The sequence below is a fragment of the Chinchilla lanigera genome, unplaced genomic scaffold (genome assembly GCF_000276665.1).
Source record: "Chinchilla lanigera isolate Chin_1 unplaced genomic scaffold, ChiLan1.0 scaffold00034, whole genome shotgun sequence".
NCBI classification, from domain to species: domain Eukaryota; kingdom Metazoa; phylum Chordata; class Mammalia; order Rodentia; family Chinchillidae; genus Chinchilla; species Chinchilla lanigera.
In genome coordinates this window covers 21,019,329-21,044,964 of record NW_004955435.1, presented here as the reverse complement: position 1 = coordinate 21,044,964, position 25,636 = coordinate 21,019,329, and the positions used below count along the sequence as shown (strand labels likewise).

Below are 25,636 nucleotides of genomic sequence, written 5' to 3'. Positions count from 1 at the left end.
TTTAGGTTTTGCATTGTAACTTTTTATGAATCATTACCATGATTCTTCTAATTATTGTCTGACAAACCTTGGGATCTCAGCCTTTCCTAGATGACCATTCCTTGTGGATAATAATTATTACATTAGGCAAGCCATATGAATTTGTTGATATTTGACTATTTTGATGTATAAAAATGGTAACTGCAAATGATTAAGTTTTTGAGAGTTATAGTTATTAAGAACGCCTACCGAGTACATTTCTCCTCAAAAGGCAGGCGAAATCAAACACTTGATATTCAGACCTGCCCTTCCTCCATCTTCTGCCTTCCTGAATTTGTAGGGACATAACAGGTAGACACATAATAAAAGGTATATTAAAGGTTAAAGAACATGGAAAAAATACCAGAAGAAATAATGACAAAGAGAGAAAAGGGAATTTCAAAAAGGTCACCTAATTCTGGATAGTTTTATGATGCTATGTAGAAGGAGAGCTGTTATGGCTTGTGTCTAGATGCTCCCCCACCAGCCTCATGCAGTCATAGATGGGGCTTTTCAGAGGAGGCTGGTTCTGGGGTGTGCGATGCTGGGAGTAAGTGCATGATGCTGGAATCAAGGGTGTGTGATGACTAAATTAGTCCACTGACTGGCTTGGCATAGTTCTGGGTGTGGATAATGGGAAGCCCCACCCGGAGGTGGGTGGCACTGCCCAGAGGGCAGGTAATCTGAAAGGGGTGAAAGGGAAAGACAGGCTGCAGCTGCTTGCTGCTTCTACCTCCAATGAACTGTTTCTCCTCTGAGATGTGCCTCTGCCATGCCACCCTGCCTGGAGGCAGCTGTCTGAGTTCAGGAACACCCACAAACTGTGAGCTAAATAAACCTTTCCTCCTTTAACTCTGATTGTCAGGTATTTTGTCTCAGCAACAAGAAAAGTAATGAAGACAGGGATGAGAGAGGGGTTCAGGGAGCAAAAGAAGAAGTCAACACATAAGCATTAGCATAGTGTGGAGAAAGGAGTAAAGAATGAAACAAATTCTTTCTTTCAAGTCCTTTCCTATGAATTCGCCTTAAAAAGAACACAGGAAATTCCACCTTTTTTTTACCTAGTAACTAGCAGATTCTTTTTTCGAAGAAACAATGCTTGTGTAATGGCATCCTTGTGCCCCTTTAAACGGTAGAGGCCGCTTTCATTGATCACATCCCATACAATAACATCTGTATCCTAAAGGAATACAATAATACAGAAGATAAGTTTCTTTATCATGAAAGACCTAACTTGTCAAAAACTGAGATTTAGTCATTATATCGGCAAAACACAGTCCTTGTGTAAAATTTAGAAAGCATATAAAGAGTAGAAGCATTGTCCTTAATCCTCCCATTATCAGTAGTCAGCAGATACTTTGTTTCACATTGTTCCAGTCTAAGATTGTTATTTTCCTATTAGAAAACAGAGATCATGCTACTTATATCAGCTCATAACCCCTCTTCTTAAATTTAATAAATTTTCACGTCATTCCAGAGTATCTTCAGTTTTCAGTGCTCACATAATTATAATAAAGATATATCACAGTTTGTTTTTTAAATTTTAGATATTTAGCTTCCAATTTTTTACTACTATAAATATGTACGAAGAAACACTCATACATAATTCTTTGTATATGTATCTGGGTTAAAATACTAAATAGGAAATTTTTAGGTTAACGGTATTTTTAAAGTTTTTGATTTATACAGTGTTTTCTACGTTGCATCAGTCTATCACCAAAAATAGCATGACTGGCCAGTTCTGCCACCTGCTCAACTTTTGGTACCAACTCTAGCGAGTTATTTGAAGTCCTTTTCTACCTTGATAACAGATAATACATATTTTCCTGGTTATTTAAATTTTTACTTTTGCATATGTAAGTCTCTAACCTGAGACTCATTTTGGCATATGGAATTAGACAAAACTTTAATTCAAAATTGTACCTTACACAGCCAGTTTTCTAAGTACTATTTTATAAGTAATCCACCATTTTCTTAATTATCAGAAATGCCACCTTCAAAGTATAGTAATTAGCTATATAAAACTGTATGCATTTCCCAGACTTCCATTTGGTTGTAATAATCCACTATGTTGCACTGGTACTAACTATATCACTATAATTACTGTCAAACTATGGCTTTACAGTGCATTTTAATATCCAATATCCTCCTGCTATTATTCTTCTTTCCCCAAATTTGGTGTTTCCAATTCATCTGTTTTCCACAGATGCTTTAAAATCATTTGGCTAAGTTCTAAACAACAAAAACCTTGGGATATTTAAAGTGCTTTAGCTATACAAATTAAAAAACACTACCACTTTTCAGTAGTTTGCCTTCCCATTCAAAAACACGAATTCTATCTCATAAAAGTATTTCATTACCTTCTTCAGTAGTCTCATGATATTTTCTGTTACTTAACATTTTTTTGGAAATGGAATCTTTCACACTTTTTTTTCTGGCTCATAATTTTTGAGATACAAGAAGTCATTGATAAAAGCTACCGTATTTCTTATTTTGTCTTTGTTTTCTCTGTTTCATTTTACAGTTTTGGACAGCACTTCCACAGTGATGTCCTATAATAGTTAACATGCGCAGCTTTGTCCTATTCCTAAATTTCACAGGCTTTCATCAGAAAATAGGATAGGAAACAAAATAAACCTCTCAATTCAGATCCACCCACCTTGTTATTTTTTACCATTAACATACTGTTTTGAACACTGAGGACCTCTAGTTTCACCCAAAAATTTAGTGAACAATCTGCTTCATCCTAAGCCTTAAGACTCCTTTAACGTATCAAAGCCTGGGCACCTATCTCAAAGTCTCACCTTGGAGCCAGAAGCCAGTCTTCCTCCCAGCTGATCATACTTCAAGGTAGTGATAGCTGCTTTGTGGCCATTGAAGGTCACATTTCCTTCCCCACTCAGCAGACTAAAGATTCGGATTGACCCATCTTCATAACCAACAGCTAAGTGCAGTCCATCTGGAGAGGGGCACAAGTAAGTGACTTCTTGTTTAAGGCCCTGAAGGATAAGGATCTGAAATCAAAAGAATCAAAAAGTGGGGAAGTTAAGCTTATAACCAAGAGAAAAGTATGGGAATAATCAGGAATGGTAAACTCAAGAACATCAATAATTCCAAATCCATCTTATTTATGAATAAGGCTATGACTCTACAATCCATTTTGAGTTCTTTAATATAGGAATCATTATCTGTACAAGGCAATAAAATATTCAAGAAAAGATAAAATTATTTTCCTTGAAGCTCTACAATGGCATATTACATGCAAAACTTACCCAAGCAACAAAATAAATTACTAACACTTTACCTTATACTTATATCAAAAGATTTTCAAGAAAGGGTTATAAATTCATCCTTATTTAACTAGGCCCCACTTTATCAGAAACCAATTTGCACAGAATGGAGTACTACAATGGTTTTATCACCAAGCCACTTTGGGTGGAAACAGTATAAAATATCAGACAGTCACTTAGTTAATGGACAAGATTAAAATCCCCATTTGGCAGAGGTGATAGGCTTAAGGAATTCAGAGTCACACAACGTCAAAACGTAGCTTAATAACTCTTATACCTCATCTGTATTAGTAAGAAAAAGAGTCCACCAACATAGCAGAGTAATTACCTTTTTAAAATGCCTAATATTTTACATCTGGCTGTGAAAGCCAGTAACAAAGAAATTGAAAATGAACAGAACTGGTAGGTTAAGTAAACTGATGTCAAAAATAAAGTTATGGGTTTTCAGAATTTGGTGGAAATAAAACAGAAATGGTGCTTGGCTATCTAGAGCCGAAGAAAAGCCTTCTAAGGATCCATCCACACAAAATCAATGCATGACAAACTGGAGCTCATTCATTTCTGTATCTCCATCTTCAAACATCCATAAATCGATATCAGCCTTGTCGATATTTTACTTACCTTCTCTCCTTTCCGTAAGTCCCAGATGAAAACGTGTTCACAGGCTGGTGCTGCCACATAACGTCCTTTCTCACCACGAAGTGTCACAAAGACAATATTACCTTTTTGGCTGCCAATTAGGCCAAAGACTGCGCTAGCGACATAGCGTAGGTACTGCTTGGTGAGCCCCATGTTACAGGTGAGGCAATCTGTGCATATAAAAAAAGAAAACTTAGTTCTTTGGATACACCGGTCTGCTAGGTTAGCGAACACCAACTGTTGGCCATGTAATTACAAGTAAAGAGCTTCTTAACCCTTACTTACTCTGAATAAATCACTGACCAAATATCTGAATATCTTCATTTTTTTAAAATTCACTATTTAAAGTCATTTGTCAAGTTTCATGTCATTTGATATTTGTCAAGTTTCAAATTGGTCACACTGCTATAACCCCCTTGTGAATATCTGTCATAAAAGCCTCAATGCAGTGAAACAATTAATTGCTGACTGAATCACCATCAGTTTTTACACTGAGTGGTAGTATGGGACTGAACATATCAATAAATGTTCATGGTAAATCTACTAATTAGACGAGCAATACTGTAGACATTGGAGATGTGGTATTGAGTAGGACAAAACCCGTAACTTTATGGCACTCTCCTTTCTAGCATAGTGATTTTCAAACTCTAGTCACCTGGAGGGTTTATGAAAACACTGCTGGAAACCAACTCAGTTCATCCCCTCACTTTTATTTTTGATTCAGGAGAGCCAGGATGGGAACTAAGATTTTTCATTTCTAGTACGTCCCCAAATGCTGCTGCTACTGTGGTTCCTGGACCATAGGATGAAAATTATTGTTACATGAAGGTATGTTCTTTATTTCAAAATCAGAGTAACCAGTCACCAACCCCTGAGAAACTAAAATGATAAGAGATACTCAGCATCCTAATTTTGAAAGATGTCATAGTTCCTGCATTACATCAAATGCAGGTTGTGGATACAAGGCACAAGAGGTGAAGGAAACAGGAAATCAATTCTGTCTATTCTCATATGGAAGAGTGAAAAGTATCACTCAAAACACTCACACAATTTAAGAAACACAAGAATGCCAAAATTATAGTCTTCTTGGGCAATATTTCTCTTTACTGGTATTTTTTCATTTGGTTTAACTTGATAAGGTCTCTCTGATTATAATCAACTTTAAAATATGCAATCCCAACACACTGATAATATTCGCTGCTAATAATCACCGATGGGCCTCAGTGTTTTTCTCACAGGAATCAACATAAAGTCAGTTAAAATTCAAGGGAAGTTAACATTCATATGGTCATAATGCTCTGAGCCCAGGACATCAAATTAATTCTTCCGCAATGTTCTTCTTCCAGCCTCGTAACAGTGATTGCTTTTCACATTAGTCTTTGGACATCTACCACTTCCTTCTACAGTATTTTCCGCAGAGAATTCACATATCATGCCTAGGCCCAGGGACTCCAATATCTCTATTTCCAGCCCTAGGGATCTGCATAAATGCCAATTACACAGTTCCAGATACTCCCTATCCCTTTGAATACCTTATAGCATCATTTAACCTGTTTATAGCCAAATGAACCTTAACTCCTAACCTCCTCTCACATTTTCTGGTGCTAAGACACAGAATCTCCTCAGCTATCCAGGCTCTCATTAATCTCGTTAATAAAAATTACCGCATCCAAGATTGTGGAGTACTTAAGATACAGTAACTGATACATTAAATGTATATAAGTAATGAACATCTTCAGTTGCTTATGTAAAATTAATTAAATGAGTTAATGTTTGCAAAACACTCACAACAGTGTTCAGCACATTGTACACATAAAAAATACTCCACAATAAGAAGGCTATTTTTCTTATCTTCACAGACCAGGATCCTAGATGATCCAAAGTCTTTCAGCTAGTCAACGCCAAAGCGACATTGGAGTCCAGCCAGTGTAACTCCAAAGTTTCTGCTTTTAACCACTATGTTAAATTACTTCTTTGTTTTCTTATGTCTGTCAACTCTGACTGTTTTCACTACTTTCAGATCCCGTTCTTATCACTGGGTTACTGCGTTAGTTTTCCCTGGCACCTCCACCTCCACGTTTCTTCATTAATCTTTTTCAAATCCACTGTCCTTACCCCAAGCCCTTAATAAAAGGGCCAAATTGTCGGTCAGTTTCCAGTAAGTCATCCAGTCATCCTATCTATCCCTCTTTATTTCTCAAATAACTTCTCTGTCTGCCTGATCACCTTCCTTGTCCCGTCACCTTGACTTTGTGTACCATCCTCTGGGCTGCAATAACATGTACAAAATAATATCCACCCATCTGTTTTAACAAGTGTCGCTGTCTGACCCGCCTCTTTACCAGCAAGCCCAATTCTCGCAGCGTTTTTCAGTCTCAACACTGACACTACTTCCCTTACAATCTGGCACTGGTCACTTCTGTATCACAGGCGCAGATCTCTCCTTTTGGAGAGCGTTCACGACCTAATCTTTCAGACTCCACCATCACCGCTTCTATAAGCAAGGTCCCTCCAAACACGTCATTTCCATGATGCACCGATGGCCCGGACCGCGGTAACAGACCTGTCACACATCCCTAAAGCAAGTCTTCAGTCAGGAGAACGCGAGGGGGGTTCTGCACACCGAACATACTCCCGAGCGTCCTCGGGCGACCCCGTCTACGCGAGCAACCAGCCCGGGAAGAAGCTGAAATGCCTCCACCGACTGCTTGTGGGGACGTCCGCTGTCACCTGGGTTCCCACGACCCTAGAAATAGACCGCAAATATCCCCTGCCTTAATGCTGCTGACGCCACGAGGGCTCCGGCCACGATCCGCCAAGCCCACGAGGCGTGTGAGCGCAGCAAACACGCGTGCCAGGAGCTGTCGGCCTGCAGGACTCACCTCAGCCTCCACGAGGTTCCCGCCGCCTGGCCCCGCCCCTGGGACCCGCTCCTTCCGGGTCCGTTCCAAGAGCCTCTTCCGCCCGACGTTCCCTTTGCCTTCGAGGAGGAAGTGACGAAAGAGCCAAGCTGTGATTGGACAGAGGGTGCCTGGAGCGGAAGCCCGTGGTTGGCAGCTCAGAGATTTTGCAGCTGGTCACGCCAGCCTCCCGAGACTGAGTGCTCTTAACCTCTGCGCTCCTGGGGAGCGTTGTCTGGATTTGTCTCCCGGCCGCCTTCTACCCGCCGTACTGCCGCCTGGATGGGACCGCCGGAGTGCTGTGAGAGGCGGGACGCAGGCCTGGAGGGAGGGCGGGGCGGAGCGGCCGGGGGTGCCGCGGCGGCCCCCAGGACCGGCCTGGGAGCGGCGGGCGCTGCAGGGCTAGCCCGTCCGGGTCCGGAGGAGCGAGCCCGCCGCCTCTGTCGCGGCTGTTAGTTGGGTTTCCCCCCGACGGGCTGGGGCGCAGTCCACGAGAGCGAGGGTGAGCTGGCCCGGGCGCGGCTGCGCTGCCCTAGCCGAGGCGTGCGCGTGCTGGGATGCCCTGGCGGCGGGGCGGCCGGAGCCCCGGCCCGCTCGAACTCCGGCGTGGAGCCTGCTGCCGCCGTCCGTGTGGCGGGGCATTTCCCGCACCCAGAGCAGCTGGGGTACGAGTGGGTAGGTGCTGAGCCCAGGATGCTGAGTTGTCTGAGTCCTGCAGTCCCTGGGGTGACACTGCTTTGGCTTTGCGTTTCCGCTCTCAGGCGAATAGAGAGGGAAGTGACCCGGCTGACTCCTTGTTTGCTGACTGAATCTTAGGTGGTTCTGTTGCGAGGTGAGAAGTCTTGCAGTTCGCCCCTCTTTTATGCGTGGGCTGCACAGAAGTTTTAAAAGTGTTTTAATATCTATAGCTGTGCGGTATTAAAGCTGGCATATAGCTGTATACAAGAAGTGAGCTCCAGCCACCTCACTGAACAAGACATTTGCAGCCAGCTTAGAAACTGCCTACATTAGCTGGCTTCATGTTTTTAAGATCTGTTCAGCAACTCTTACTTATTCAAGAAAATTGTGGTAGTAGATAATACTTAAGGTGAAACTGGATACTTGTATCAGCATAGGTGCTTTGAAACAAGATTACTGTGACTTGGATGAATGAAAAGGCAACAAAATAGCAACAGATTTATTTCAAGAGGTCTAGTAGGGAGAGCAGCTTTTGGAAGGTTATGTGTGGTCATTTCTTACAGCGCTGTGCATCGTCTTATAGAGAAAATATGGCTCTGCTGGGCGTGGTGGCGCACGCCTGTAATCCCAGCACTAGGGAGGCTGAGGCAGGAGGATCGTTGCGAGTTGGAGGCCAGCCGGGCTACAAAGTGAGCTCAAGGCCATCCTGAACTGCGTAGCGAGACACTGTCTCAAAAAGACAAAAAGAAAGAAAATATAGCTCTGAAAAATTTTTGCGTAGTCCAGATTCACACAACTCCTTGGATTATCTCATTCAGAGAAAGCTTTTTTTAAACTGTAAACTATAACTGGCCTCAGTGATAAATAATTTTATTTTATTAACGTGAAGGATTCTTTCCTGTCTCTTTCAAATTCAGTGGAAGTATTGCCTCCTTTTGCACACTCATTTCAAACTTCCTGATCGATTAATGTATTTAATTTTGGGATTTCCTTTACTTGCCATCTGCCTTGCTGTTTTTTGAAACAAAATCTTGGACACATGTTCATTTTTATGTCATGATTTTACCTTTTTGTAAAAAGTTAGCACCATTAAAAATAATGGGAAGTAACAGCGACAGATGGAAAAATGCGTGTAATAAGGATTGGTAACAGAATAACTGTGACTGAATACTAAAATAATGCATCTTATAAAATGTATTATGCACTGTTTCAAGGACCTAACCTTACTTGGTTTAAAATGATCAACATATTAATACTTAGAATTGAAACACAGTTTAGTTGGTTTAAATATAAACTGCTAATCACAATTGGCACATATGCTTTGGGTGTTCTTGAATCATGATGTTATAGTTGGCCTGGGTTCATCTTAGAAATGTTTTTGTTGTTTTGTAGTTAAAGTCAGATTTTTTTTGAAAAACATTTTATTTTTATTAGTGCATTTTTGCAGTACATAATGATTACATTCCTCCTGGGGAGTTGGTACATGTTCCTAACACATGTTAATTTTTTTTTAGATCCACTTCTTCCCTCCCTCCACCATCCCTTCTTCTCTTGGAAGTTGACATATTTGAGCACTTTAGTTGGTTTCTTCATCTGAGCAGCTTTTAAAAAACCACTTTTCATTTGCATAGAATGAATCTTCAGAATTACAGATTTGGTGTTGGGATGGAAGTGGTGTGTACTAATATTCTAATATACCCTGAACTGTTAAATATTGAGAGACAAAGAACGGTTAAACTGCAGCTTATGCAGAAAAAAAGTGAAAGACTGTAGAACTTGTAATTATTAGAGGTCAGACATACGGACCTGCTGTCTTTATACTTATATCCAGGCCTGTCCAATCAATGTAATAATTTTGAAGAGCAGGTAGACAAGTTACTACTTGTAATTTTTCACTTTTAAATGATGCTACTTTCTCTTTATTCTGCTGCACAATCTTGAATAATAAAATCTGATCTTCTAGGCAGTCCAGCCACTCACATAGAGCTTTATTTAGAGGTCTTCTTAAACTAAAAGTGACAGGATTTTTGGGGAAAAAAGATGGAAGCAGCAGTGTGGTAAAAACTACTAAGTTTATCATTTGAATTGTAAAAAATATATGGTAAATTCCCTTCTCTTTAGGTCCTTTCTTTTCTACTGAGGAACAAAAGCATATGGGTAAAGAAATAGATCTGACCCATTCTAGAATCTTCTGTTTGTCTAGTGTTGACTTTTTGACCACAAGGCATTAATACTTTTCAGGAGCCTGTTTGACAAGGCTTAGGACTGGTCAGTTGATTCTCAGTAGACAAACTTGTTCCCCTTTATGTTATCCAGATTTTTGGCTATGGCTATAAATTACTATAGTTGTTTCCTTCCCTCACTTGAGCCCTCTTCAGTCTTTCTCTCATTGGATCTTAATCTTAAGTCTAGGACCCCTCTCAGATTGTTTGGTAAGTCTGTGCTGGTATGAAGGCTTGCACACATATTTTTGGAAGCAGAAGAGTCTGATGTAATTCACAAAGGCCTATGCCCTCGAGAATGTAAAGAGCCTTTGTTTAAGATCAGTTCTTCCTATCCAGTTTGGGTTTGCTCCTCCTTTTTAAAAAATTTAACTTTAATAGATTTTATGTTTAAAAATTTCATTATTCGTATGTGTTTGCAGGTACAATAGTCACGTTCGTTTTGGGGAATTGGTTTATGTATATGGCATATCTTGTTAGATCATTTTCCATCCCTTCCTATCTCCTCCCTACCCTGTAGTCTCTCCCTAATCCCTTTCCCCATTTCCAAAAATCTGCCTTCTTTTGCAATAGCCAAGGTGTGTATTTGCGTTGTAGGCGGTAATCTCTTTCTGGTGAAAAAAATCAATTTCTGTTTAGAGACTGAGCTGCAAAAGAGTTCGACCTTTGTTAAATGCTAAGACACTTTCAATAAAATGCCGTAAGGCCAGGCGAGGTGGGCGAGGTGGGCGAGGTGGGCGAGGTGGGCGAGGTGGGCGAGGTGGTGCACGCCTGTAATCCCAGCACTTGGGAGGCTCAGGCAGGAGGATTGCTGTGGGTTCAAGGCCAGCCTGGGCTACAAAGTGAGTTTAAGGTCAGCCTGAACTGCATAGTGAGACCCTGTCTCAAAAAGACCAAAAAAAAAAAAAAAAAAATTAAAAAAAAAGTACCATAAATTTTGCTGTACAGTCAGAGCTGTGAGCATGACACATTACTCATTTAACACTCATTATCATGTCACAGTGGGTCCTGGTGCTTTGAAAAGTAGGGAAGATCTAACAAGCTGTATGACAAAGGTATGATTGGAGATATAAAAGCTATGAGGATGTACCTCAGAGAATGATCAATTGTAAATATGACTAAAATTTGACGAACTCTTGATTTGATGTTTTTTAGAAGTTTTTATTGACCTTGAAAGAGTACACTTAGGATTATTTGAGAGCTGAAGCAAAACTGCTGTTGATTGAGTAAACGGAAGAGGAAGCAGAGCTATAAACAGATTATTGTTAAAGTTAAGTAGTGAAAGAGAGGGATTTGATATTCTGATGAAGAAATGGGGTAGGAAAAGTTTTTGTGACAGGGTGAATCCTTCAGCTGGCTTAAACATGGAGAATATAGTCTGGACTCACTTGGAAGTTGCAAAGAGTGAATGAAGATAGATTTTTAACTGGAAGAACGTTAATTGAACTATACTCTTTCTCTTCTCAGAAGAGCATGGGACTGGCGCAGGTTTTCATACCAGCTTGTTCTTGATTTTGATCACAGGGTCCTAGTTATGGATGTTTACTAATTATGTTCCCTCATATGTTTCCTTAGGCTGCTTATTGAACCTCTGAATCTTGATGTCTTCAGTGTGAAATAAGAGTGCTAATCCCTACTCTTACGAGTTTTTATAAGGATTAGAGATCCTGTTTGTAAAATATAATAGATACCTGGGATCACTGCACTTCACAGTGGCCTTGTGGGACTCTTCTAGTGTCTTTTTCCACCTCCAGGTTCTCAGATTTACTTTTATCTTTGTGTGAAAATCTCTTCTGCTTTTGATATTGACTCACTTTCTGGAAGAGACAGTCTCTGCTTTTCCAATCTAAATTAGCTCACCTTTTTTTTTTTTTAGCACATTTATCAATACTTTATGCATTTATTTCTGTGATTATACGTTTGTGAGACTTTCATCGCTTCACCTCTTCCACTAGAGTGACTAAACGGAAACCAAGCACTAATAATGCTGAATGAATGAATGCCTGGGACGTAGTAAGGAAATAAGTGTTCATTTCACATTTTCTGTAAGTCAGGAATTCACAAGTGCCTTAATTGTGTGGCTGTGATGTAGGGTGTCTCGTGAAGTTGTACTTAAAACGTCAGCTGGGTCTAAAGTCACTTTAAAGCCAACTGAGGCTGGAGAAACATCATCCGCTGTGATTCATTCGCGTGTGTGGCCGATGATGCTGGTTGTTGTCTGGAACTTTCAGTTTCTTGCCAGGTGGACCTTTCCATGGGCTGCATGAATGTCCTCACATCATGGGAGCTAGCTTCTTTGGAGCAGTTTAAGAGACAGTAAGGGAGAAGTCACAAAATCTTTTATGACACATCTTTGGAAGAGTCGTATACTCTTATTTCTGCAGTATCCAATTGGTTAACTAGGCTAACCGTATTCACTGTCAAAGGCAGCTGCACACAGCCTGAATACCAGGAGTTGGGTGTCACTGAAGGATGTCCTAGAGACTGTCTACCCCAGAAACTTTATGGAATCACAGAATCTACCAGGAATAATTGAAACAACTGCTGAATGTTGTGAACGGAGGGCCTGGCTGATGTAGGGAAACATACGTTGGTTTTGGCAGCAATCGGGTTTGCTGATTACATGATATTTTTTCATTCACTGGGCAAGAACAGAATCAGAGAAAACATGTTGGGTTTAGCTAGGGATTAACAAGTTTCATTACAAAGGAAGTCATGACTTTGAAGTACATATCTTAACTCAGCAATTTGTGTTTCATTTGTTTGGTGCCCATTAAAGTCCTGGCAGTAAACATTTTGATCTCCGTCATAAATGAGATAAAACTTCATCTCAAGACTTGTGCAGGAGAATTTTACATTGCCTCTGAAAAAGTGCTAACAGGTAGCTTTCAGTGTCCCTTGCTTTGTGCCTAATGCTCTGCTATGCAGTTTGTCACAGATTATCATATTTGATATTTGATAATCAAATTTCAAATCTCACAGTAGCGCTAGGAGTTAATCAAACCTATTTTAGAAATAAACTGGCTTAGAGTCAGGGATAACACAACTGTTGAGTAACTCAGTTCTTCTGATGTCAGAACCCAGGCGCTTACATTGTACCATACTCCTCCTGCCTCGTTATATAATTGAATATGGAAATCTTCACCTTAATATAGTAAAGAATCTGGATTCAGTGATTTTACCTAACACAGAATCAAGTAGGAACTACTAAAAATTTCGGGGTTTTTTTTCTACCTGTTTAACTTTTTGGTGCTTTTCAAAAGTTCTGTAAGTGGATTTTATTTAGAATCAGAAAGATAAGTTATTTTAAACAAGGAATTTTGTTCTGAAAGTTAGCATTCAACGTCTCAAATTTAAAACTGTGTATGTGTTGTTGGGATTTTTAAAATATATTATGGTAAAGAACTTTTCACATGAGTTACTGACATCAAAGAAAGCCACTTATTTTTGAGATTACGAATTTCTGCAAAGTCTCATCCCACTGAGTTTGAGCCACTTACCTGTGATGAGGATAGTCTTCATTTTTCCTCTGTTCAGTTGGTCTGAATAATTGGAGTAGATTAGCAAAACTTGTAATTACGTCCAGTTTCAAGAGCAGATTGGGTGAACTAAACATCAACTAAATACTTCTTTGAAGGCTTGCATTTAACTTGAGCTGATGCTTCTCAAGCACTCCCACTTAGTATATTTCTGCACTTGGCCGTAGGCTGGCATGCTTTCGTGGTTTTCCTTCCATTCTAATCAGTCCTTCTGTATCTCAATTTCTGACTTATTTTTCTTGCAAGCTCTAAATTTTGCTGAGGATTCATTCCTTGGAGCTTTTTTCCCAATTTGAATTTACTCTCTAGGTGACCTTGTACAATTTCTGTAGCTTTGAATATTATCTACATGCCAAGACTTCCAGGTTTGTATCTATAATTCAGCCTCTTCTCTAGCTCTAGCCTCATATGGTTAGTTTTATGTTTGACATAAATACTGGGCCACATAAATGATTGTCTCAAACTTAACACGTCCAAAAAGATGTAAAGGGCAAAAGTCTCTTACCACTCTACCCTACAATCTACTGTGGTCTCCCTCTTCTCTGTAAGTAGCACTACCGCCTGCATAATTGCACCAGTAAGTAGGAAGCATCTTTGATTCTGCTCTTTTCCCTCACCGTCTACATTTACTTAGCAAGTGTTGTTGACTGTGCCTTGAAATTACATTCTAAACCTAACACTTCTCATCACTACTGTCTCAGCTAGATTGTTACAGTTTTTTCTGCTGATCTACTTCTGCTCTTTCCCCTTATTATATTGTAGCTGGTATATTTTTGAATGTTACTTATATTTAGTTATTGTCTTGATCAAGATCCTCTAGTAGCTTCCGCTTATATTTACAGTAAGATCTAAATTCCTTACCATAGCTTATAAACTGTATCATCAGACATGTCCCTCTCCTGCCAACCTCACCACCTGCTGCTCATTACCTAGCGTATTTCATTCTAGCCAAATTGACCTCTGGGCTCTTCCTGGAATACTGCACGCTCCTTCCTGCCCTTTTGGTTTTTGCACTTGCTGTTTATTCAGCCCAAAACACTCGGAAGAGCTTCACGTGTCTTGTTTTCTCACTTTCCCTCTCTGTTTAGGTTTCACCTTTTCTCTTGTATTGTTTATTGCCTCTAGTCATTCTGGTAGATGTCTCCTCGATTTTTTATCATCTCTTCTCCATTGAAATAGGTCCCTGAGGGCAGGGACTTTCTCTTATTCACTAGGATAGCCCTCGTGGCTGGAACAGTACTTAATATGTAATAGATGCTCATAAGGATTTATTGAATGAATGGATCTATTTTACAGAAACTGTGTGTGACTTATTGGCAAACTGAATAATCATTTTGTCTGCTGAAATTTCCCATAACCTCGTTCCAGTACTTGGCACTCTATGTCTTCTTGTCTCCCCCCTTCTGATTATATTTCTGTACCACCTGCCACATCACTGTGTTATAACCGTATCCTATAAATTGCCAGATTCTGTTCATTCTTCCTTTCTACATTGCCTCTTAAATCCATGCATCCTCTACCTTACTTGCTACTTAGTTGAAACATTTAGTATTACCCCTTGGTTATAGTCACCAGCCCACTTCTCATAGTTTTCACTGTCTTACTCAGTACATTCTTCACATTACATTATCAAACTGAACTCTTTAAATTATACATGTTGTTTACCTCTGTATTTCTTGCAGCACCTAATACTTTTTTTTTAAATAGTGGGCACTCAGTGAATGTTGAAGAAGTAGTCCTATTTTGGGGAAGTACAGCTCGTGGGCCATGTGATTATTTTAATGGTTGTGGTTCTTTGAAAAGAATTTTTGCTTAAATAATCCCCATTTATTCCTGTTTCAGAAAATCTGTAGGAGTTCTTTGTTATTCATTATTGTTAACGGACTATTTGAATGACTTTAATCATGTAGTATAACATTGAAAAATTTCACAGTAGAATTGTTTGGTTGTTGTTGTTTAGTAGAACTGAGGTAATGTCTTTGCTTCTCCATTAAAATGATTCTTTCTTTTCTTTTAAGCTAAACTCTCAAGGGATTATTGAATTGGTGAGGAATTTGGGAAGAGACAAGCTGAAATTCTCATTCCATGGATCCCTTGGGTGCACCTTCCCAGTTTGTAGATGTGGATACTCTACTAAGCTGGGGTGATTCATGTGAAGATGAATTAAATTCTGATACTACAGCTGACACATTTCAGGAAAATACTGTTAGATCACCGTTTCTTTATAATAAAGTTATCAATGGAAAAGTGGTTCTTTGGTAAGTTTTGATAATATATCATCATCCAATAACATTTTCTCATAATTTCCTCTAAACTCTTTTTTTGTAAACACTAGCATTGTTTAAATATTGCTTTGCATATACACATACAGATTTCTGAAGACACAGTTGATGTATAATAGGCTATACATATTTAAAGTGTACACTTTGTTAAGTTCTAGCCTATGTCTACATCTATAAAGCTATCACAAGTAGGATAGTGAATATATCCATTCCCTTCAAAAGTTTTTTGCAGCCTTTGTAGTGTTTCCCTCAGATCCTTCCCTGTTTGTCTACGTCTCCAAACTACCAATGACTTTTCTGTCACTATATATCAGTTTGTATTTTTACTCTACTCCCTAGCTTTGTGAATTTTCCTACTTTGGGCATTTCATGTAAATGGAATCCATACAATAACATATATGAAGTTTTTGTGACTTAGCATAATGGTTTGAATACAGTATGAATCAGTACCTCATTCCTTTTTTATGGAATGTATAATTCTGTTATTTGGATATACCATGTTTATCAGTTCATTAGTTAATGGAAATTGGTGTTCTTTCCATTCTTTGCCTTTATGACTAATCCTGTTTCTAAATTCTTTAAAGCAACTACTTTCAACTTTGTGAGCATTCTGTTACAACAGAAGAAATAGGTAATAAGCAAATGTGAGACATAATTGTTTTATGAGTTTCATGGGAATAACAGTGACATTAACACTGTATCAAATAGGCCAGATTAAGTATGTGAGTCTGGAATTTCTTCTTCCCCAACTTTCTCTTTGCTTACTCAGGAAAGGTGATGTGGCGTTATTGAACTGTACAGCCATTGTGAATACCAGCAATGAAAACCTCACGGATAAGAACCCTGTGTCAGAAAGTATCTTTATGCTTGCAGGGCCTGATTTGAAAGAGGACCTACAGAAGCTAAAACGTAAGTCATTTTTTAGGTATGTTATTCCCTAGGAATCATTTATTTTTATGTTCCTGTACCTCAGAGAAGCAAGTTTTGTTTTTAAGTGAAGCAGTTATGTAAATGTAGCTTTTTTTCTTTTGTTAGAACTCAAGAAAACAGTTTTTGAAAGTCCCATAAGGTGTTAAAAGCTGAGCCTTGAGGTTTTACTGCCAGTAATACTCCTTTGTCATGTTTTTGAACTTTAAAATGACAGTCATTGTAGCCATTATATCATTGCTAGCATTTTCCTGACTTTGTTTTCTTGCACTTAAAAAAACAGTTATCCTCAATTGGAAAATTTTCATCATGCTTTGATCTTGACAGAGAATTTCTTTATACATACCTACTGGACACAGTGGTACATATTTTTTTTTTTTATTTTAAAGAGAGTAGTTAAAAAAGGAACAATAGCAAAATACCAGTATCACACACAGTAACAAAACAAAGCAAGAACATTAAAAATGATACAGGATTTCAAAATAAAATGATAGGAATTAGCAGTGCTTGTTATATTACATATTATTATCTTCAACCAAGGAGCTCAGATAACCAGATATAAGACTGGAAGATTGTTCAAACCATTACAGAGAATAAAAAATATTATTAAATAAAACATTAGAGATGATACAGAATTTCACTAGACAAGATGGTAGGAATTTACCAATGGTTGTTCCATTGCATATTGTTATCTTCAAATCAGTTGCTCAGATTTCCAGATATAAGCATGCAAAACTGGTTGGAATATAAAAAATTTTAAGCGTTCACTGTTCCTTTCAGTAAATCACCAGAGCAATATAGTTATCCCAGCTATCCTTCTGTATACATATATATTTATATTTTGCCTTCCTACTTTCTTTTTTTTTCTTCTTTTCCTCATCCTAGTTGTTCCTTCCTTTGAGCAATTTCTTTCCCTTCATATGTTTTGGATTTTATATACAATTTGAGATTCTTACACTAGCAAGACAATATGATGTTCACACATGTGGATCCAATTTATTTTACTTATGAGTATGGTCTCTAGTTGCATTCATTTACCTATAAAAGCCTCGAGTTTATCTTTTTGTTTTATAGCTGAGTAATACTCCATTGTATAAAAATACCACATCATTTTTTATCCTTTCCTCAGATGATGAGCATTTGGGTTATTTCCAAGATTTAGCTATGACAAATTGTACTGCTATAAACATGGGTGCACATATATCACTGTGGTATGACGTCTTTAATTCTTCTGGGAAAATACCCAGAAGGAGAATAGCGGGGTTAAATGGAACCTCCAATCCCAGTTTTGTGAGGAATCTTCAAATTGATTTCCCCAGTGGTTTCACCAGTCTACATTCCACCAGCAGTGGAGTAGGGTTCCTTTCTCCCCACAGCCTCTCCAGCATTTGTTACGGGTTGATTTCTTTCTTTTTTTTTTTTTTTTAAATTTTAAAGAGTAAAAGGATAACATAATAATAGGAGGGGCTTACCAAATTACAGACAAAGTGGTAGGAAATTATCAGTGGTTATTGTTTTACATATTGTTATCTGCAAGATAGTTTCTCAGGATTGGTTGATTTCTTAATGATAGCCATTCTTTCTGGGTTGAGATGGAATCTCAGTGCTGATTTAATTTGCATTTCTCGAATGGCTAATGATGTTGAACATTTTTTCATGTATTTATTTGCCATTAGTATTTCTTCACATGAGAAGTGTGTATTCATCTCAGCTGCCCATTTTTGGATTAGGTCTTTGAATTTTGGGGGTCTGATTTTTTCAATTCTTTGAATATGCTACATGGAAATCCTTTGTCTGAGGGACAGTTGGCTAAAACTTTTTCCTAATGTGTGGATTTACTTTTTACTTTATTGGTAATTTCTTTTGATGTGCAAAAACTTTTGAATAAGAAAAGATCCTAATTGTTGATTCTTTAAAGTATTCCTGTGCAGTTGTTTTTTGTTCATGAACTCTCTGCCTACCCCTAGGTCTTCAAGATTTTTACTTACTTTCTCGCCAATAGATTTAATATTTCTGTTTTAATATTTAGATCTTTGATCCATTTTTAATTTAATTTAGTGCATGGTGGAAGACATGGGTCTAGTTTTAGTCTTCGGTATGTGGAAAGCCAGTTTTTCTAGCACCATTTATTAAAGAGGCTATCTTTCTTCCAGTGAATATGCTTGGCTCCTTTGTCAAAGATAAGGTGGTTGAGTGTGTTTGTAGTTCTGTCTACAGCTTCTATTCTGTTCCATTGATCTTCAGGTCTGTTTTTTTGCCAGTGCATGCTGATTTTATCACAATAGCTTTGTAGTATAATTTAAAGTCAGGAATTGTGATGCCTCCTGCCTTCCCTTTGTTTCCCAGGAGTGCTTTTACTGTTCTAGGCCTCTTCGCTTTCCAGATGAATTTTAGGAATGTTTTCTCTAGATCTGTGAGGTATACAAATGTTTGGTGATTTCTCTAGATCTTTGAGGTATACAGATACTTAAAATAATATTTTAATTGGGATTGCATTGAATCTGTACAACAATTTTGGTAGTATGGCCATTTTCACAATGTTAGTTCTCCCTTTGTATGAGCAAGGAATATTTTTCCATTTTCTGAAATCCTCTTCAATCTCTTTTTTCAGAGTACTATAATTTTCACTGTATAGATCTTTTATTTCTTGTGTTAGATTGATTCCTCAGTATTTCATTATTTTTTAGATGCTATTATGAAAGGTATGGTTTCCCTAATTTTTCTCTGTGTGTTTTTTGTTTTTGTACAGAAATGCTGTTGATTTTTGAGTGTTGACTTTGTATTGAGCTATGCTACTGAATTTGGTAATTATGTCTGAAGGCTTTTGGTGGAGTTTTTGGGGTCTTCTATGTAGAGTATCATGTCATCTGCAAATAATGATAATTTCACTTTTTCCTTTCTATCCATATTCCTTTTATTCCTCTCTTGTCTATTTGCTGTCTAATATTTCCAGAACTATATTGAATAGGAGTGGTGACAGTGGTCATCCTGGTCTTGTTCATGATTTTAAAGTGAAAGCTTTCAGTTTCTGACCATTTAGTATGATGCTGGTTTGTCATAGATGGCTTTGATCAGATTGAGATAAAAACCATCTATTCCTATTTTATTGGAGTTTTTATCATCAGTGAGTGCTGGATTTCATTGAAAGCTTTTTCTACATCAATTGAGATGATCATCTGATTCTTATCTTTGACTCTGTTGATATGGTGTATTACATTAATTGATTTGTGTATATTGAGCTAGCCCTGCATTCCTGGGATGAATCCCACTTGGGTCATGGTGTATAATCTTCTTGATGATTTGTTGCATTCTGTTTGCTAGTATTTTATTGAGAATTTTTGCATCTATATTCATTAGGGAGATTGGCCTGTAATTCTCTTTTTCGGTTGGGTCTTTCTCTGGGTTTGGTATCAGAATAATACTTGCCACCAGGAATGAGTTGGGGAGAATTCCTTCCTTTTCAATTTCATTAAAGAGTTTGAGAAGAATTGGTGTTAAATTTTCTCTAAATTTCTTGGAGAATTCAGGTGCGAATCCATCAAGACCTGAGCTTTTCTTCACTGGCAAGTTTTTTATTACATTTTCAATTTCACTTGCTGATACTGAGTTATTCAGGATTTTTATATCTTCATTCACCTTTGGTAATTCATATGTATCTAGAAATTTGTCCATTTCCTCTGTTTTCCATCCTATGAGAGTAAAGATTTTCAAAGGAGGTACTGATGATCTTCTGAATTCCTACAGGATCCATAGTGATTTTACCCCTTTCATTCCTTATTGCATGTATTTCAGTTTTTTCTTTCCTTTTTTTGATAAGGTTGGCTAGGGGTTTATCTATTTTATTTATTCTTTTAAAGAACCAACTCTTCAATTCCTTAATTCTTTGTGTTGTTTTTTTTAAGTCTCCACTGTGTTAATTTCTGCCCTGAGCTTTATACTTTCATGTCTTCATTGGGCTTTGGGTTTGACTCGCTCTTTTCCTAACAGCTGAGGTGCAGCATAAGATTGTTTATTTGTGCTTGTTCTGTTTTCCTGAGGTGGGAATTCACCACTATAATTTCCCTCTGAGGACTGCTTTCATTGTGTCCCACAGGTTCCTGTAAGTGGTATTTACATATTTGTTTGATTGTAAATAGTGTTTAATTTCTTCTTTGATTTCATCTGTGACCCATTGGTTGTTCAGAAGGGTGTTATTTAATTTCCATGTGTTTATGGAGTTTTTCTGATTTATTTTGTCATTAATTTCCAATTTCATTGCACTATAGTGTGATCATATGCATGGGATAATTTCAGTTCCTTTGCATTTCCTTAAGCATGTTCTATGTGCTAGCATATGGTCTATTTTAGAGAACGTCCCATATGCAGCTGAGAAGAATGTATATTCTGATATTGTTTGGTGGAATACTCTATAAAGGCCTAGTAGGTCCATTTGTTCACAAGTTCGGTTAAGTTCCATTATTTCTTTGCTTATTTTTTGTCTAGTTGATCTATCTCTTTGTGTCAGTGGGGTGTTAAAGTCCCCTGTTATGCTTGTGTTACTGCTTATTCCATTTTTCTTGTGTATTAAAATTTATCTTATATACTTGGGTGCTCCCATATTTGGTGCATAGATGTTTATGATTGTTATCTCTTCCTCTTGAAGTTTTCCCATCACAAGTATGTAGTGACCTCCTTTATCTCTTTTGGTTGTTCTGGGTTTGAAGTTCACATTGTCTACCAACTGAATAGCTACACTTGCTTTTTTCTTGGTTCTTGTCAAGTAGAGTATCATTTTCCATCCTTTAATTTTCAGTCTATGAATTTCCTTTTGAGTTAAATGTGTTTCTTGTATACCGTGTATTGTTTGATTTTGTTTCTTGATCTACTCTGCCAGTCTGCTTCTTTTGATTGGTGAATTGAGACCGTTTACATTGATGGTTATAACTGATATGTATTGGCTTATTTTTGTCATGTTATTTTCTTGCTGTTGGTTCCTCTTTTTAACATTGCTTGCTCTGTTTGATGGTTCCTTTCTATTATTGTTCTTGAAGTGGTGGTCTTATCTCTTTCTAGAATGATCTTTACTTCACTTTTTAGTGTTAGTTTGGTGCTCATGAATTTCTTCAGTTGCTCTTTATCATGGAAATGTTTTATTTCTCCATTAATTTTGAAGGATAGTTTTGCAGGGTATATCAATCTGGGTTGGAAGTTATTTTCTTTCAGTACCTGAAATGCTTCACGCTCTTCTTGACTTGATGGTTTGTGTTGAGAAATCTGCCATGATTCTGATGGGCTTTCCTTTATAAGTGATCTGTTTCTTTTGTCTAACAACTTTTAATATTCTGATCTTTCGTTGAATTTCTGGGATCTTGATCATTATGTCTGGGTGTAGATTTATTTTGGTTATGGCTAATTGGAGTTCTGTATGCTTCACTTATCTGTATGTCTGATTCTTTTTCCATGCTTGGGAAATTTTCTGCTATTATTTCTGCAAATAGTCTTTTTATGTCATTTGTGTTGACACCTGCTGTTTTGTTGACACCTATTAATCTTACATTGTTTTTCTTTGCTTTGTTTTGCAGTTGTTCAATTGTTATTTCCTAGTTCCTTGTTATTTTTAAGAGATCCTTTCATGTTTGTTAGTGGCAATGCTGTCTTCAAGGTCTGAAAGTCTATCTTCGGCTTCATTCAAGCAGTTTTTGCCAGCATTCAAATGAATTGTTCATTTCCTGGATATCTGTTTGAATCTATTTCATGCATGTAGGTCTTTTCTATATTGTTCATTCAGGGTTTCCATGAGTTTTCTCTGCTCCTCTATTTTCTTATCAGTGTCTTCTTTGGATATGCTGAGCAATTCCTTTGTTACTGTTGTCATTTCATTTTTTTACCTCAGAGATTATTTCTGATCTGATGTCTTCTATGACCTGATGGAGTTGTTTCTTTACTTCAGTTGGTTTTTCAGAAATTTCAGGTTCATGACTTCCACAGGCTCTTCTGTGTTGGTGTCTCCTGGACTTGTTCTGGGTTGAGTAGAAGTCTGAGATTGCATTTTGCTTCTTCATTTTGTCATTTTTGAAGATTCAGACATTCTCTGGAGTTCAGCCTCACTCCAGGATGATGTGGGAGCGGCAGGGCTAGGATCCAAAGGTCCCTAGTATTCAGTGTGGCTCCTGTGCTGGTGTGTGGGGACTACCTGCAATTGCAGATGCTCCCGAAGCTTTTTTGCATTCACTTGGTTCCTAAGCTGGTGGCAGAGGTGTGAAGGAGGAGTCCCTGAGGCTGCTGACGTTGTCTGGGGTTCAGCTCATCTCCTGCAGGGGTGCAGGTGATGATGGTAGTGGCCACACCGGTGCCAGAAGGTGTGCGGGGCTCTGCTTCCCTCACAGACTGGTTGGGGAGTTGTGGGGGTGACTCATTGGGGTTCCTGAAGATGTCCAGGGTTCAGCCCAGCTCCTGCAGGGCTACTGGTATATTTCTGAAATGCAAATTGACTTACTGTTAAAATCAAGGTGCACTGTAAGACTATATATATTCTTAATTAGTTTTACTTACTGCTTTTCTTTATCAAGTCATCCTTCTGAGAATATTGCTGTGGAAATGGGGATAAGAAGAGTTCTTTTGGTTCAGAATGTTACTTGCCCTTTTCTGCTTTAATTTTTTTTTTAATTATCAACCTACTGTCCTTCTGTTATAGTTATTTGAGCCCAAATGGAATACTGTGAAATTGAGTCTTCCCATTTTTATAAAAAGCTTTATATTCAAGGGATGAATAATGTTTATGTTCAGCATGAAAAATGTGAACTTCAGGCTGGGCATGGTAGTGCATACCTCTATGAGGCTGAGGCAGGAGGATTGTGAATTTGAGTCTAGCCTGAGCACCTTAGTGCCTTAGCAAGACCCTGTCCCAAAAATAAAATCAAAAAGGACTTGGGATATAGCTTAGTGCTTAAAAGCTGTGAGTTCAATCTCAGTATAAAACATTGCTTTCCAGATCTCTGCCATTTAACACTGATAACTGCTTTATAATGTAATAAAGATACTAGAATTTGAGCAAAAATACATACAGTGTTGGCTTTTTGAAAAAAATGTCTGCAAAAGAATTGTATTATTCGATCAAGAAACCAAATTTTTGTTGTGAGAGGAGAATAAACTCCTTCCCTGATTCCTTGGTGGGAGAGAAATCATCCCCTTCTTATAGTGGCTGGGGAAAAAGTTGTGAGTTTGACTGATTTTGTACAAACTTTTTAACCCTAGCCTCCTTTTATTTTTAGTCTCATGTTACAACATAGCTATACGAGTACTGAGAACTTCCATTTTTTGAGCCTTTGTAGTATAATGGTAGTAATAATAGCTAATACGTGCATGTACTTTACCTGCATTGACTCATTTAATCCCATGAAGTAAGTATTACTATCTTCCCTTTAAGTAGGAAATCAAAACATGATAAGACCAAGCACCTGCCCCAGATCATAGAACAGGAACATGGAGAACTGAGGATTTGAATTGAACTGGTCTGTCTTGAATCTGACATTGCCTTTCAGTATAGATCACCTTGCTTCATACTGGATACCTGTTTGTGCAGGCAGTCGAGTTTCTCTACTCTGTTAAGTCAGTTATTCCTCATCCTCTGACTTTGTACCTTCAAAAACTGGTGATTGTTGTCTGCTTCATGTCTCTCCCATTTTCTTTGTGCTATACTTACTGCATTACTTCACTCTCATTTTGAGAACAGAAGGAACAGAGATAAATTCTTGTGTTCAACTGATATTTTTAATTGAAACTTGTCAAAGTTGTTAATAATTTTTTCTGTCTTATGCTGTGATTTGACGTTTTCCCTAGTACCTGCAGGCTTAATGTATATTTCTCTTGTTCCCAGGTTGCCGAACAGGTGAAGCAAAATTAACAAAAGGATTTAATCTAGCTGCTCGGTTCATCATTCACACAGTGGGGCCAAAGTACAAGAGCCGCTATCGCACAGCTGCTGAGAGTTCCCTGTACAGCTGCTACAGAAATGTGCTTCAGTTAGCAAAGTATGGTGTCCTCATTTCCTGGACTAGCATTTAAACTTTAAACTACATTAAACCTAGCATTAAACCTTGGACTACACTGTTAAAGGCCAAGGATTTAAAAATGAAACCTAGCTGTGGAAGTCAATTTTGAGGGACTTACATGATTTAGGTGGGCCCTGAAATTAGAATTAATTATATTTTCAAACCTAACAGTATAAATGGGGCAATTTAGGTGACTTGAGAATTTAATCTAGTCACATTTCTGTCAATCTTTACTTCAAATATATATCCCCTAATGAGCATAATGTTATCTGTTCATACAGGTATTAAATAGTTCAGGGGCTTATCTATTAATAGTAAGCATGTGGAGGAAGTAGGGAAGGAGAAGTTGGTTGTCACCTGAAAGTTAGTTATATATTAGTCTGTATATATTATAATTGTTTGCAGTATAATTTGTTTCTTCTTTTGATTTCAGAGAGCATTCAATGTCTTCTGTTGGATTCTGTGTCATCAATTCTGCAAAACGAAGTTATCCCTTAGAGGATGCAACACACATAGCGCTTCGTAAGTTACATTGGAGATGTGGTGCATAAATTGAATCTTGAAATTTTAAAAGCAATTATTTTTATCACAAAATAGTCACAGCCAAAGAGAATTCATTTACTAAATGATCATGACATGGTACAAGGAACTGTCTATTGACAGATTCTCAGGTTAAGATTTTTATCCTTTTGAATTTATTAAATGTGAAAAAGCACCTTACTGGAAAGTATGGCCAGTGCACTGGGTAATTGAATCAGAAATGAAAATAATCTGCAACCATACAGTAAACAGATTACATAATATCATTTGTGTATATCACTTTACAGTGTAAACAGCTTTCATTGTACTATTTGAATATTAAACCATGTGTTTAGTTTTAAAAAAGACTGAACCCAATCAATATGAATGAAAGTGCCCTGTATGTGATATAAAAGCACAGTGTTGGGTGATAGCATGTAGGACAATGATAGAATGTTTGCTTAGGATACACATAGGCCTGGGCTCAATTCCCAGCATCAAAAAAGAGAAGAAAAATTTCAGTGTTTTAGGTCCATGATGAGAGTCCATGATCTCACTGCATTATATGCAGATTCAAAACACATCTTGAGTT

At 37.9% G+C, this 25,636-nt stretch overlaps 2 protein-coding genes across 6 annotated transcripts in view; one reads left to right on the top strand and one right to left on the bottom strand.

Moving 5' to 3' along the window:
- Window positions 1-6,912, bottom strand: part of Wdr3 (WD repeat domain 3) — a 31,161-nt gene extending 24,249 nt beyond the window's left edge. Inside the window, exons 1-5 of one of the 2 annotated variants that reach the window (XM_005389069.2) lie at window positions 6,830-6,912; window positions 6,511-6,693; window positions 3,930-4,117; window positions 2,823-3,032; window positions 1,080-1,198 (exon numbers count right to left, since the gene is read on the bottom strand). In XM_005389069.2, the coding sequence (XP_005389126.1) occupies window positions 1,080-1,198; window positions 2,823-3,032; window positions 3,930-4,100 (500 nt within the window). In that variant the 5' untranslated portion in view covers window positions 4,101-4,117; window positions 6,511-6,693; window positions 6,830-6,912. The remainder of the gene's footprint in view (window positions 1-1,079; window positions 1,199-2,822; window positions 3,033-3,929; window positions 4,118-6,510; window positions 6,694-6,829) is intronic. The other variant, XM_005389070.2, reaches the window with a different exon arrangement.
- An 88-nt stretch (window positions 6,913-7,000) lies between these two features.
- Gdap2 (ganglioside induced differentiation associated protein 2) overlaps window positions 7,001-25,636 on the top strand; it is a 57,414-nt gene continuing 38,778 nt past the window's right edge. The window contains exons 1-6 of one of the 4 annotated variants that reach the window (XM_013516489.1): window positions 7,001-7,148; window positions 7,609-7,679; window positions 15,305-15,544; window positions 16,338-16,477; window positions 24,351-24,504; window positions 24,959-25,047. In XM_013516489.1, the coding sequence (XP_013371943.1) occupies window positions 15,372-15,544; window positions 16,338-16,477; window positions 24,351-24,504; window positions 24,959-25,047 (556 nt within the window). In that variant the 5' untranslated portion in view covers window positions 7,001-7,148; window positions 7,609-7,679; window positions 15,305-15,371. Of the gene's footprint in view, window positions 7,149-7,448; window positions 7,523-7,608; window positions 7,680-15,304; window positions 15,545-16,337; window positions 16,478-24,350; window positions 24,505-24,958; window positions 25,048-25,636 lie in introns of those variants that run through there. The other 3 variants (XM_005389060.2, XM_005389062.2, XM_005389063.2) reach the window with 3 other exon arrangements.